The following is a 13,989-nucleotide window of genomic DNA, read 5'->3' on the forward strand; positions in this document are numbered from 1 at the left end:
AGCTTTACAAAAGGTAGAAAATCAGTCTAAGAATTTATGGTGTGTTTTAGAAACAGGCCAGCAGCAATGTAAAGTACATGCACAGCATGTACAGTATGCTAATGGGCTACAACATGAAACCACCACTTGTATGGCCCTTTAACCTCTTTAGCGACACTGTGCTGCTGTTCCATTATACAGAAATGTTGCTGGATCCACATCCCGAAGTTTCCAAAGATATAAAACATGTCAGTCTCAATAAGCAAAGCACATTGATGATTATCCACAAGATATCTGTGCTTTTTCCATTTGATCCAATAGTGCAGCAATAAAAAATACATTTGTGTTGGAACAAGCAGATACAGAACAGATAAGTGTCCTGCAGTGTGGAAGGAATGTATTCTCTAACTTTAAAGGCACTTAGTGGTGAATTTAAGAAGAAAATTGGGTTCAATAGGGAATTAATATTACCCTTTGAAGCTGGCACAATAGGGCCACTGTTCACACAAAGTCAGAATTTGCAACTGCGGTCTTGTACTTTTAATTATATTAGACAACAAACAAGCATCCTGCCTTCAGGTTTCAGAGCACCATGGCTCAAAAAACACATGAATGGCGCAAAAGGTCATCCTTGTCCTTGGAATTAGTCATTTCAAAAGAAAAAATCCCCACTCAATGTCCACTTACTAGCTTTTTTTTTCCAGTTTTGGACACTATTACACAGTCTTCAACATAGTTCATAGTTGTTATGGATATGGATCTGTCTACGTGCACATATTCAAAACTTTTTGGATAATAAAAGAAAACAGGTGAAGACTACATGATACAGGTGAAAGCTCCAGGGATTTAAAAAAAATAATTATTTCTGTTTATTAAAACCAGAAAAAACACATCACTTTCAATTATGTCTCAGTATACTGTTTTGTACACTACGAGTCAGAACAGGCAATTTAGTTAAGATAAATTCTTTGTTAAAAGTTGTGAGTGATTAAAAACGCTTAAACACTTTTAAGATTTTAGCCTTAACATCTTATGAAAAAAGTCATCTCATAAAGCTCAAAGATCAAGATTATTTTTTGAAACTGTATAAGTAGTGAACCTTAAAAGTCATATATTTTACACTTTTCATGTGTTTTATTTGAAGTGTTGATCCATAAGAAGTTATCTTTGTGGTTTTAAGAACCAAATACTATCTCAGTGTAGTTTTACATCTCATCTCTCAGGTTTCTCTCTGGAGCTCTAGTAACAAAAGGTTGGTGAGGCAATGGGAAGAGAGGAGGTTTTGAGCCTCTCTTCTGATTGGCTGATTGTTTTCTGAGTGATCGATTGAAAATAGCAGATTTCAGGTAAACACTCAGAGAAATCAAATCCTGCAAGGTTGGATGGTGGGTCCAGGTGGGTGGGGCTTGGGGCTGAGCGGTGACTGCTTTTCTTGTGACATCACAAAGTTACAGAAGTCCTGACGGCTCGTTTCAAGTCTTAGTGTCTGAATACAGGCTGTGTGCATTTCTCTGTGGATTGAGCGCTTTGATACTTTCACAGTATTAATATAGAACCTAGACCTGCTTTATAATCAAACAACACATGGACATCTACCTTTATACTATATGGGACCTTTAAAGTGTAGATTAAAGGATCAGGGAATAAATCTTGTCAGAAGATGGTCCATATGAGCCAAGTGATCTAACACAAATGTACAGTCTGTGTCACAATATTAAATAAGATATTAACAGTTTCCTTTATATGTATCTTGGAACTCAGTAGGTCCAATCAATATAACACAATATCTTTTTCAAGAGCACTCACTCTCAAGAATATTATGTTATTAAGTGTAATGACTGTGAATTGTTGCACAGCTTGTCTATTATGTTAAGGTCAAGGACTGTCTCAAGCAGTTCTACAGAACTCAGAAGTGGACGATGAACGCAGAGAATGAGAAGATAGAGAGACAGGAAGTGGCAGAATGAAGAGGTGGAGAACAGAGGGGAGAAAGAGGCTGAGAAGGGAGGAGGGGGATAGAGGGAGAGCTATGACGCTTCTTTGTCCTCTACTCTTTGTAGCTTTACACCTCTTGGTTTTTCATGGACCATAATAACTCACGCCGCACCAGTCGACCCCCACCTGCAGTTTGCTCCAGCACGTGTGTCCGTGTGTGTGTCTTTATCTGCATGTGTGCACAAGTCAGTGCAGTTATGTTTTTCAGTCCAACTCTGTGTGTGTGGATGTATGTATCCTATGTGCGACATGTATTTCTAAATGGGTGCATGTGGATGTGTCAGACATGTGCAAGTGTGTGTGTGTGTGTGTGTTTGTGTGTGTGTGTGTTTGTGTGTGTGTGTGTGTGTGTGGAGGGGAGAGAGAGGGAGAGAGAGCATGCTGGGTAGTGTGTGTGTGTGTGGGTGCATTCCTTCACACCCCATCAGCATCTGGATGGGAGGAGGAGGGGAGGGGAAAATGGATGGAAGGAGAGAAGGGTGTCTCAATGGGTTTGGGGAGGAGCTCTCTCCCTCCGTTTCTCTCTTTCTTTCTTTCCCCCCACCCTCCCTCTCCCCTCACTCGCAGAGAAAAGATGAGGGGAGATGTTGGTGGTGGTGGGGGGGGGTGAGCGTCTGCCACGAGTTTAGTCCCTCGCCTACTACATTAAATGTACAGGGTCGCCTTGGCAACGGGAACGCCGCCATGGCAACACATGTAGTATAAGGCAGGTGCTGTCGCACTGTGAAGCCATTTGTTGAGAGAGAGAGACAGCGCGGGGATGGGAAGAGAGACAGAAAGAAAGAGTGAGAAAAGGGGAGAGGGAGCGGGGTTGAGCGAGAGGGGGGAGAATGAGATGGGCGGGGGGTGGGGTGGTAGGGAAAACAGACAGGCTGTTAGCGCAGGAAAAATATGTTATCGCCGTGGCAACGCAATGTGGCAACTCTCCATGGCAACAGCAGGTGGCTCAGGGCTGAAATTTGCGTTCTGCTTTTGCTTTTTCGTGTTGCTCTGTGTGTGTGTGTGTGTACATGTACAGTAAGTGTGTGTGTCTGCATGCAGCAGTGTGTGTGTGTGTGTGTGTGTGTGTGTGTGTGTGTGTGTGTGTGTGTGTGTGTGAGTCCATCTTTTCCCTGCATCTGGTGAGGTGAGAGCCACATCACAAGTGCAGACGTCCAAATCCTCTCATTCAGCAGCTTAGCAGAACATAAAACAGGACTCATATTACAAAGGAAACTCTCCTGATGAGTGGAAACGAGTGGGTTGCTTTTTCAGAGTTCACAGCATCCCCAGGTGTTTTCTCTCCTGTTTGTGTGTGCACGCGTGCGTGTGTGTGTGTGTGTACATATGACCAAGATGTATGTTGTCAGCCACACACTGACTGTGTCTGAGAACAGCCTGTCTAACCACAGAGAGAGAAAGAAAGAAGCAGTCAGACGTGTTGCCTAATGGGGAACTAAAGACCACTCAACCTGGGAAAGCTCCTACATCCTATCTCTCTTTCTCCCTCTCTCTCTCGCTCGCTCTCTCTCCATCCTTATCCCTCCATTTCTCTCCTTCTGTATTAAAATTATGGATTCACCAGCAGAACTGTATCTCTTGTCTTCTTGTGTGTTTGTGTGTGTGTGTTTGTTTGTTTGTGTGTGTGTGTGTGTTTGTGTGTGTGTGTGTGTGTGTGTGAGTGAAGATGTCTCTGTCTATGTGAGAAATGCCGTCATTACCTCCCTCATTAGTGGTGCAATGATCACGTAAACTGAATCCCCGGCTTTGTGTGTTCTTCTTCTCCTGTGTGTGTGTGTGTGTGTGTGTGTGTGTGTGTGTGTGTGTGTGTGTGTGTGTGTCTTTGCAGCGTGTGTTTTAATGTGTCACACTATATGCACGTCTGTCTTAAACATGCCTGTGTGACATGAGCGTGTGTTAAATGTGTGTGCGCTGATGATGAGATTTTTTTCTTTTTTTATTTGAATGTGTGTGAATGGACCAGTGGCGGGCGGTGGGGGGTTGTCATGAGAAATTACCCCCATGGACTACAGCAGCGAGGCTGTAATTCTCTGAGGTAATCACAGGGAATAATGGCAACAGTGGGACACCCGGGAATCTAATCACTATAATCAGAACCACTGGCTTATGGGCTCAAATTCCTGCTTTGCTATCTGCCTCGTGATGAAGCCTGCTGGGCTGGTTGGCTGCTGCAACATGATCAAATGATTGACCAGTTTTCTCTTTCTCTCCACCTCACTCCCTCCATCCCTTCTTCCTTCCCTCTAGTCCTCCATTGTGGTCGGGGAGTCCCCTCTTCAGAAAGAACGGAGGAGTTCTCCTACAAGGTACCGTTTCACCTCTGCAAGTCTTATACTGTATGTGTGTGATCTCCTGCCTGTTTCTTTCTCTCTATCTCTTTCTCTCTCTCTCTCTCGCTCTCTCTCTCTCTCTCTCTCTCACTCACTCTCTTCCTCACCACCCCACAACCCCTCAACCCCAAACCAGCCCCTCCCTCCACCCTCCACCCTCTATGGATGTGCCTACTCCAATCATCTCAATTCCAAATCCCTCTTTTTAGAATCGCACCTTGAGAATACCGAGCGCTGAGTTCTGACACTTGGCTCGGCGCCAGAAGAGGAATGTTTTTTCTACGGAGGCGTATTTGAAGGTTAAAAAAAAAAAAAAAAAAAGGAGTGATGGAGACAAAGTAAGAGAGAGAGACAGAGAGAGAGAGAGGTAAAGAGAGAAGAAAAGGGGGAGAGAAAATCCCATCTTTAAATCAGAAGCTGGGGAGATATCCCCCTGCCTCCTTTCCTCATTCAACACAGCATATAGTTTCACTCTTTCACTCATACACCTTTTCCCTGTATTTCCCATTATTCCTCTCCTCCTCTCCTCCTCTTCCTCTCCCCCCTCCCGACCTCCTCCCTGGTGGCTGGACGGCAGTTTAAATGGACATTCAATCCCAATCAGGGAGCACTCCGGGAGCTCGCTGGGCTGCCGAGTCCTAAATGGAGGGGGAAATGGATACATTAGGCGTCTGCGGCGCGCCCTCCATTGCCGCTGATAATGGAGTAGTAATGGTCAAGGAGCCGAGGTTGGAGAGAGCGGCTGAAAACCTGGTCTCCCCCTAGACACACACAGTCTGAGAGTGATGTGTCTGAGCAGCTGGACAGATAGCTAGACAGACAGTGAGCGAGACAGTCAGGAACTCGGAGCGCACACGTGACAGGGCGAGACAGGAGAAGAGAAACTTTTTAAATGTGTAATGTGTTTCTGAAGGGAGAGAGGGTGCAGAATGCCCGGGTGTGATATTTGGAGGCGGCAGCAGGGAGAAAGAAAGTTGTGGCAGTCAGCCAGAGGCAAATACAAGGAAAAAGAGTCGAGGGGGGTGGGGGCTGCCAGAGAGAGTGAGTTTGGGGCTGTTAGTGCCCTGTGTTATTACTTCCATCTCCCATTCCCAGAGCTTTCAGAGCTGCTCCGCTCTGAGCTGATGTGGGCTGAAATCTGCCTCTCCCTGTGGCCCAGCACTGGCTCAGGATGAACACAAGGACAATGGCTGGCAGCTGTGTCCTCAACCCTACCCATCACTCCACCTCCACAACCCCTAAAGTTCATCATTCAATGATGAAGTCTTCCTATTTTATTTAAGTTCTGTAGTCACCTGCTATTATTTTAAAAGGAGCCTAATTTCAGTTGGATTTATTCGGAGCCAGTTCTAAGTCTTTATTAACCTGTCAGCTGCAAACAAAGTGTGAATCCAAGCCAACAGAAACATTGACCACCTCCTAAATGTTTAATTGCAGTGTATTTGTTTTTGGAGGATGTTTTTTATTGCACCTGCAGACAGCTAGAAAGCAGCAGATTGAACCCTGAGTATTGCATTTTATTCTACTCCTTGTACTTGTACTCATTACATTTCATGGGGATATGTTGCACTACAGCTCCACTGTAACCTATAATCAGCCTATAAAATATGATGCATTGTTACACAGTAAGTGAAACCAGCAAACAGTCTATAAAACTGTTATTATTAGCTCTGCCTCAACCAGCTACATCATTACAATGCTGCTTACATGTTAATGCATCAATAACATGAATCCAATATTACAATATACAATAATATAACACTGGCAGCATAATTGCTGCCAATATTTTTGATACTTTAAGTACATTTTGCTGATTAAATGTAATTTTCTATAAGCAGCGGTGGAAGAAGACTTCTGCTCCTTTAAAATAAAGAAATAAAATTGAGATAAAAGTAGCAATACTATAATAAATCTATCTGTCTATCTATCTAGTAACTAATAGTTGTGAAATCTATGTAGTTGAGTAAAAAGTACAATATTTATTATCTGTAGTGGAGTAAAGGTAAAGTAGCTTAAAAACTTAAATTACATTAAAAAACATTAAAAAGCCTGTCAATCAACACTTTAACACCCAGTGTTTCTTCATAATTGCAACTCAGTTGTATATCATTAGACTCTCCTTGCCTGAGAAATGTCCATCTCTGTCTCTGCCAGGTTGTAACACAGGCTTTCTACGATCCTCTAGGTTATTTTTTGGCTCCCTCCTGACAAAACTTTTTCCACCGGCTGAACTCGAACGCCTCATGATGCGCAAACTGAACTTTATGTGTAAAATCGATGGAGTGGCCCTTTAAGTTTTCAAAGCAACATGAGCCTCTATCCCATATCATCTTTGCCCAAATAGCAGAGCAAAAGATTTGATTTTCTTTTAATATGCTTATGGGAATATACTTGAAGATCATAGAAAATGCACCAATATTCAGACAAACTGCATCAAAGAACAGAAATGTAAAAGTTCAATCCAACCAGCGAGGATGTAATTTATAGCAGAATAGGCTGCTGAGCATCCAGCCTGATATTCATGATATCCATGTTTGGAGCTGTGTTTAAAACGTTTATTAAGTTACAGTAATTAAGTGTTGCTTTTATTTTGTCTCACCCCTGGAAGTCATAGCACATGTCACTCAGCCAACCACTTAAACACTCAGCTGAGAGTGTCAGATAGACAAGCCAGTTAGCCATCCAGTTAAACTGCCAGCAACATCAGCCCACCAGCAATCCAGTCAGTCAGTCAGCCAGTCAGTCAGACAACATTAGTATGCGTCCTGCCCTCAGACTCAGTACTCAGTTTAACACACGGCAGCCAAGCAGGCCGATAGACAGGAGGGGAGGGAGGGGGGGGGGGGTGTTTTGACTGAGTGAGAGGCCACTTTCAAACGGTTGCGTTCTCAAGGTCTGCTTGAAGTGACCTTTGAACCTTTGGACTGCGTGTGTGTGAGTTCAGAGAGAGAGAGAGAGAGAGAGTGTGTGTGTGTGTGTGTGTGTGTGTGTGTGTACTGTCTGCTCCGCTCCTCTGCCGGCCGTGTGGAGACTGCAGCCTGCAGGGCCATGTGGAACTCATTTAACAGGAGAGCAGAGGAGGCTCAGTGTGTATACGGCACATGAGAGCGGAGACGGGAGGGAAGCTGAGGGCTTCGCTTGCCCTGGAAAACAGGCAGGCAGGCAGGCAGGGAGACGGGCGGCAGGCGGCAAGCGAAGACGTAGGAAGCAGACAGAAAAGGCAGAGCAGCTGACCAGACGTAGGAAAAAAGACAGACTAAAGGATATTTTCTCTCCAGGAAAAAGGCAGAGATGCAGACAAACACCTCTTCTCTTCTGTATTTACATTTTTTTTTCCCTCAGCACGTCCTGCTTTCTGCTACCAAGCCGAGTGTTTTTTCTTTTCTTTTCTTTTTTTTTATTGCTTTGAGCTTGTAAAATGTATTGCTCCATCTCAATCTCAGTGAGTGAGGACAGGCTTTTGGGAGCGCTGCCTGCTCTTTCCCAGCTTAGTTTGTCACCTCATCTCCTCAGCATATGTCCCAGGCTTTTTACCTGCAGAGACAGCATGCATGCTCAGTCGGAGATATGAGTCACCACTATACATAGAATGACAGCGAGACTGATAGAGAGAGAAAGAAATCAACAAGAGGGGCCGGAATTAGAAAGACAAAGAGAAGCGTTTGCTGAGAAATTCAAACAGCAAAGCAAGGAGGTAAAGATACAGAGCACAGACATAAGAGGAGAGTTGTCTTGTGCTCGTGCTGTGGAGGTGTGTGTCTGTGTGTGTGTGTGTGTGTGTGTGTGTGTGTGTGTGTGTGTGTGTGTGTGTATCTAGGGTAAACACTGGTGGTCAGGAGTGTGTGGTTGAGCTATGAGAGGCCATGTCAAACAGAGCTTGGTATTTCCTTTCCCCTTTTCTCTCTCTCTCTCTCTCTTTCTCTCTCTCCCTCCTTCTCTCTATCACTTTCTCTGCTGATGCATGATCTACCACTCTGTGGCATGTGGAAGGGGAGTCGTTGCTATGGCAACCCAAAGCCTGACTTGAGCGAGAGGTGGGAAAGGAGGGGTGGGCGCATGTCAACCCGGGGAGACCTAATGCACTGCCCACACACACACACACACACACACACACATACATACGCACACACACACACACACACACACACACACACACACGCGCGCGCGCACACACACGCACAACCATGCAGCGAGTGATCAAGATTACAAAAGAGACTCTGTGCAGGGACTTACTTATAAGGTTATGGAGAGCAGAGCTGGAGATATCAGGGGCAGAGCCACACTAACTGGAGTCAATAAGATTACTGTGGACACAGGCGGCCGGGGAAAGGCAACAGAAACACACCAACAATGACAAACGACAAACAGATCCATCATAATTCATCTTTGTGTGTCAAAGCATGAATCAAATACACGTTGTGGGATTGTTTTCTGGGGGGGCCTTGTCATTACAACTTGTATGTTTTTAATGAGCCTGTGGTTCCTGGGGTGAATTAAATCTCTCCTCATAGCATCGATCATAAATTTACTGTACTGGTTTAAGATTTAAAACCCTCCAAAAAAACAAAACAAAAAAAGAAAAGCTGTGGCGAAACGTTTTAAGCATTTACACCTTAACAAATGCTTCTGCAGCAGACAAAGCAAACAGCAGGTCATCATTTGTGAAATGCAAACTGACCCCAGAGATGAAAATGACAGCTGTTTTAGTTTTAACAGAGATGGCTGTGCTGAGCAGCCAGCCCTGAGTAATGAGAGCTGTTGGCTGACATGTACGTACACTCTTCTCTTCTCTTCTCTTCTCTTCTCTTCTCTTCTCTTCTCTTTTCTCTTCTCTTCTCTTCTCAAATAGATAAATATATATTAAATAAACTCACTGCTCTCGCAAGTGTTGAAAGCGTATACGTAGCTCTCCCTTCTGGTCTGTCACAGTCAATTCTGTATTTGTGAAAATGGTCTTTTCAGGTCAGGTCTTTTTCACAAGTAGGAAACCAGAGGCAAGAGTTTGAACTTGATGGAAAGTCTGAAGCTGCGTAAGAAACAGTTTTTTTATTTTGGTGGATCTGAATGTTTGTTTTCATTCTGAAGTGTTTTTTTTTTTTTTTTATATCCTGAGACACTGTTGGTTCTGAACCAGAAAATGTTCCAGCGTCTCAGTGGACACAGTGGAAACTGAACTGAACTCTTTTTAAATGAATTCTCTGTAAAGTAGGTTAATTTTACATCGTGATGGAAACACAAGTTTATCTCTTTTTTCATTCTGCGTTTTCACTAATTCATAATGGCAACAGGAAAACCTATTCAGAACTTCAAAATATATTTAGCTTGATATTTTGGGAAATGTGTGTTCAGTTTCTTGCTGAGAAGTAGATGAGAAGATTGATACCTCTCTTGTCATGTCTGTACAGTAAATATGAGACAATAGCCAGTACCTGGTTAGCTTAGCTTAGCATAAAGACTGGAAATCAAAACAAAATCTGCCTATCAGCACCTCTGAAACTCACTATTAAACTTTTTAACTCTGGTTTAATCTGTACAAAAAACAAAATGCAAATAAACGTGTTTCCAGTCTTTATGCTAAGCTAAGCTAACCAGCTGCTAGTTCTATTCATATTTAACATACACAGAGAGAGAGAGAGAGAGAGAGAGTGGTATCAGTTTTCTCATCTGGTGTAATTCTCATAAGCGTATTTCCCAAAATGTTTAATATTACTTAACTGCACAAGTATTAAAAATCAAACACTGAGTATCACTGCAATATGTAGAACCTGCACTGACAGTGATGGCAGCTTTAAGCCGTGCGTCTACCAGCTGTCAGACTGGATCAGGAGCGTTAGTAACCTGTGATTTTCAGCTCTCCCCATAGATTTTCAAATGGCTTCAAGTGCAGGCTTTGGGTGGGCCACTCGAGGACGTTCAGGGATTTGCTCCAAAGCCTGTCTATTATCCTGAAAGTGTGGTTCAGGGTGTTGTGTTGCAGGAAGGTGGATCTTTGCCCCATTCTCTAGTGTTTTCTTCGAGGACTTGTCTGTATTTGGTGGCATTTGTACGATGATGCCAACATCGTGCTGCAGTGTAGTGACACCAGGTGATGGCCAGGTGATCAACAGCACCTGGTTTTTGCAGAATGAAATGCCTGAAGATTCAATTTTTGTCTCATTAGACCAGAGAAAGCAGTGTTTAGTAAACTCCAGGTGGGTTTGCCATATGCCTGTTTGTTCTGAAGAGTAAAATGGCACTTGGATGGAGTGCTGGAGAGACGGTTGTCCTTCTGGCAGGTTCTCCAGTTTCTTTGAAACTTGGTTAGCCATGGACTCCTCCCTGACCAAGGCCCTTCCTGCCTGGTCACTGTTGACCAGAGCCTTAATGATGGACTCTCTGTGGAAACTTCTTCATCTACAGAAAAAAATGTTTCCATCACAATCCTCCCCTGGAGGTCGACTGACGGTTCCTTGAACTGTTTACTTCACAGTAAACTGTGAGACATGATGAAGGCAGTTCACCTTGAAGTGATGCGTCTAAGTAGAGCTACAATAATGATTTGCAAAAGTGTCAATACTCTCAAATTTGAAAGTCTGTGTTATCCGTCTTTAAGTTCCAGCCGCCTGCTGTTCAGCTCACAGCATCAGACAGGCTGGATTTAGCCGAGCCCAGCGGTCGTTGGTAATTGAATGACTCGCAGCGGCCTTAACTCATTTATGACGCTTTCCCGCTCAATTTAACCTTGCCTTGCTCATCAATATTGCCCTGTTGGCCTCCTCAGACGGTCAGTGAATGCTCATCGAGCTGCTCCCGGGTCTTATTGGGGTCCAAACACATTTTGGAAGAAGCTTCCTGTGTGTTTTCCTTCAGTGCTCAGGATTAACTTTGAAATAGTGTGGTGTGGATCTGTGTTTATATCTTGTCTAAGTCCCTGTATCTCCTGCTCTCTCTTTTAGTTCCTCGTGGTGTGATCCAAAATGGCGCCCGCGTCAGGAGCCAGGCCCTCTTTCCTGTGATCAGACCCCTACCTGTAAGCCCTGTGGGGAGCAGAACCTCGGCCATAAGGTTGGTAAACTTTGCCGCTGTTGCCCTCAACCGTATAATTAATGTCAGCCAGGGCTTTCCCTGCTCAAACGCATTCCCGCACAGACATAGACAGACACACCCTCACCCACATGCAAACATGCAGTAGCCTCCAAACAAACACACAAAAAACACACACCTACACTAACCAGACCTTTCACTGAAACTTTCCACCGATAGTTTACATAATTACATCTTTATTGTGTTGAAAAGTCAGAGGCATTCACACACTCCCCACTGTGCAGAACATTTTATCCAGGTGTGTTTATATAATGGTCTCTCACATGCACACGCGTACACACAGACACACACAGACACACACGCACACACAAACAGGTTTATTAGTGGGAGAGGCCTCATGATTCAAAAAACATTCGGAGCATGCATGGACATGCACATCCATCATAGGAGCACAAGAGTATGATGGTCTCCACTGCATAATGAATTAAACATATCCAAAGGCTCACTAAAGGTATGCAGTGAATATTTGATCACTGTAAGGGGTGCATGTTTTTCTTATAAGATATTAATATGCTAACCCTCTCATTCTGAAGGGAGAAAATGTCCGGGGGACAGGGCACGCTGCTGAAGCTCCTTTTGATTTATTGGTTGTCTGAATACACCCCTGTCCTTTAATGCCTTACAGAGAAAGGTGTCTCCTGACTAATAGAGTAAAATATGTGTTGCAATACAATGCATAAACTGATGTACAGTGGACAGTGGTTAAACTGCTTCGCTGCAGAGTCGTCACTCTGTGTTGATCTGACTTCAGAGCTTGCAAGGTCCTTTATGTGCTGAGCAAGTTCCACAACCTTAGGGAGCACAAGAGCTGCTCAAAATACACTATCATTTGAAAAATGCATAGGTGGCAATCTGAAAATGAGTCTCCTCATTTCTGAAGGAAAGGCTGACTCTTTTTGGAGATACAAGGTTTTAATCTGACCTGGGAAATATGCACATTAGGCCCAAGGGGGCTATTTGTGGGTGATAGATTATCAGATGAACTTTTTCTGCTTTGCAGCCAAACGCAGAGCAGACTGGAACGGCTTCAGTGCAGTGAGGAGTTGAGAGGCAGGCAGGCCACCTGGCTGGCTGTGTGACAGCAGGAGTAACAATATTCTCTCCCACTCTGTGTCCTCGCTTCATACAGATCATCCCTAGGAGATTATCTAAGCCGGGGACAGGACAGCCCATCCTGCTACTCTCCTCCGCCCTGCAGTGAGGACCTCCAGGATGACCACACTTACAGCACCGCCAAATCCCCCAGCAGGCTGTGCTCCTCCCAGGTCGCAGCCCCTTCCTCCCCCCTGGACGATGACGACATCATCGCTGTGGAGATCCAATCAGACGTCAAACCCGAGCCCCGGGAGATCCCACTGGATTCTCACATCACCACTGCCGCCGCTACCTACATTTCCCAGCAGCCCCTGCGCGGACAGAGACGTAGTTCGGGGGCAGGAGCTGGGACTCTGGCAGGAAGCAGTTTGCCCTGGACCAAAAACCGAGCAAAGGGCATTAGCGACACACTGCCGCTGAAGAAGCGGCGCGCGGCGGCGGTGGAGAAGCCGCCGGAGAGTGACGACGAGGAAATGAAGGAGGCGGCGGGGTCGCTGCTCCACCTGGCAGGGGTCAGAGCCTGCCTCAACAACATCACAAACCGCACCGCCAAGGGCCAGAAGGAGCAGAAAGAGGCCCTGAGAAACTAAGACACACACATAGAACAAGTACATAGTCATGCAAACACACACAGACGATATACAGCTCAAAACACGCACACACACATTAACACACAGACACATATACAATACACAAATAGGTCAACAGGTAATGTTACAACAGCATTAGTCTCAACGGACAATTCTCATCTCCCTCTATCTATCTGCAGGGCATTAGGTGAATCCTACTTATTTGTGGCAATATCAAAAATCTATGTTTTCCTACATGTTCAGCAACACTAACATCAATGGGTATTTCTCATGTGTCTTTGTTGTTTTTGTTGTTTAAAAGGGGATGAAAGCCATAAAAAAAGCATGTTTTGTCACTAATTTGGACAAGTCGAACACGACTAAACTGAATCACATTGAGGAGCGTACAGTACATGAACAGAAGATGGCTGTTTGTCTTACCTGTTTGTTTCTATGTGAATCTGTAGCAATCTTGCAGTGATGCCAGCAAAGATGGCAGAGCCGACGAGACAAGCCTATTTAACAAGACTTAGAGCCTCTCTCGGCCGCTCGCTGGCATCACTCTCCTACATCCACGAGCACAAATGTGAGACTGTGCCAAAGATAAGCGACCAGGTTGCTTCATGTAGCCGATATGACAGCTGACAAAAAAAAAAAAAGAAGGCATAGTAGTAAAGAAGAGCTAGAGAGAATGACCTTAAGTGTCAAAATAATTGTAAAACCCAATGTGATATATATTCATGCACTTCAGATTATTTTACGCCACTTATAATAAAAGCATCATGGGTAAAGACATGGTTTATTTCAAGAGCACTCATAGTATTTAAGAATAGATATATTAAAATTTAAAAAAAAATGGTCATGTTTATCACCATAGAGATGGATAGTGTGCCGGGTCTGAGGCAATATCTCCTTCATTTTGTTGTTGTTGTTGCATA

The 13,989-nt window shown here is 44.3% G+C and overlaps 1 protein-coding gene across 1 annotated transcript in view; it reads left to right on the forward strand.

The window, feature by feature from the left end:
* The window catches only part of foxn3 (forkhead box N3), a 57,831-nt gene extending 44,759 nt beyond the window's left edge, over nucleotides 1–13,072 (forward strand). The window contains exons 4-6 of the mRNA XM_022737866.1: nucleotides 4,222–4,280; nucleotides 11,240–11,348; nucleotides 12,517–13,072. Of these exons, the coding sequence (XP_022593587.1) occupies nucleotides 4,222–4,280; nucleotides 11,240–11,348; nucleotides 12,517–13,072 (724 nt within the window). The remainder of the gene's footprint in view (nucleotides 1–4,221; nucleotides 4,281–11,239; nucleotides 11,349–12,516) is intronic.
* The last annotated feature ends 917 nt before the right edge of the window (nucleotides 13,073–13,989 follow it).

This window comes from Seriola dumerili, unplaced genomic scaffold, assembly GCF_002260705.1.
Source record: "Seriola dumerili isolate Sdu_G_001 unplaced genomic scaffold, Sdu_1.0 BDQW01000025.1, whole genome shotgun sequence".
NCBI lineage: Eukaryota > Metazoa > Chordata > Actinopteri > Carangiformes > Carangidae > Seriola > Seriola dumerili.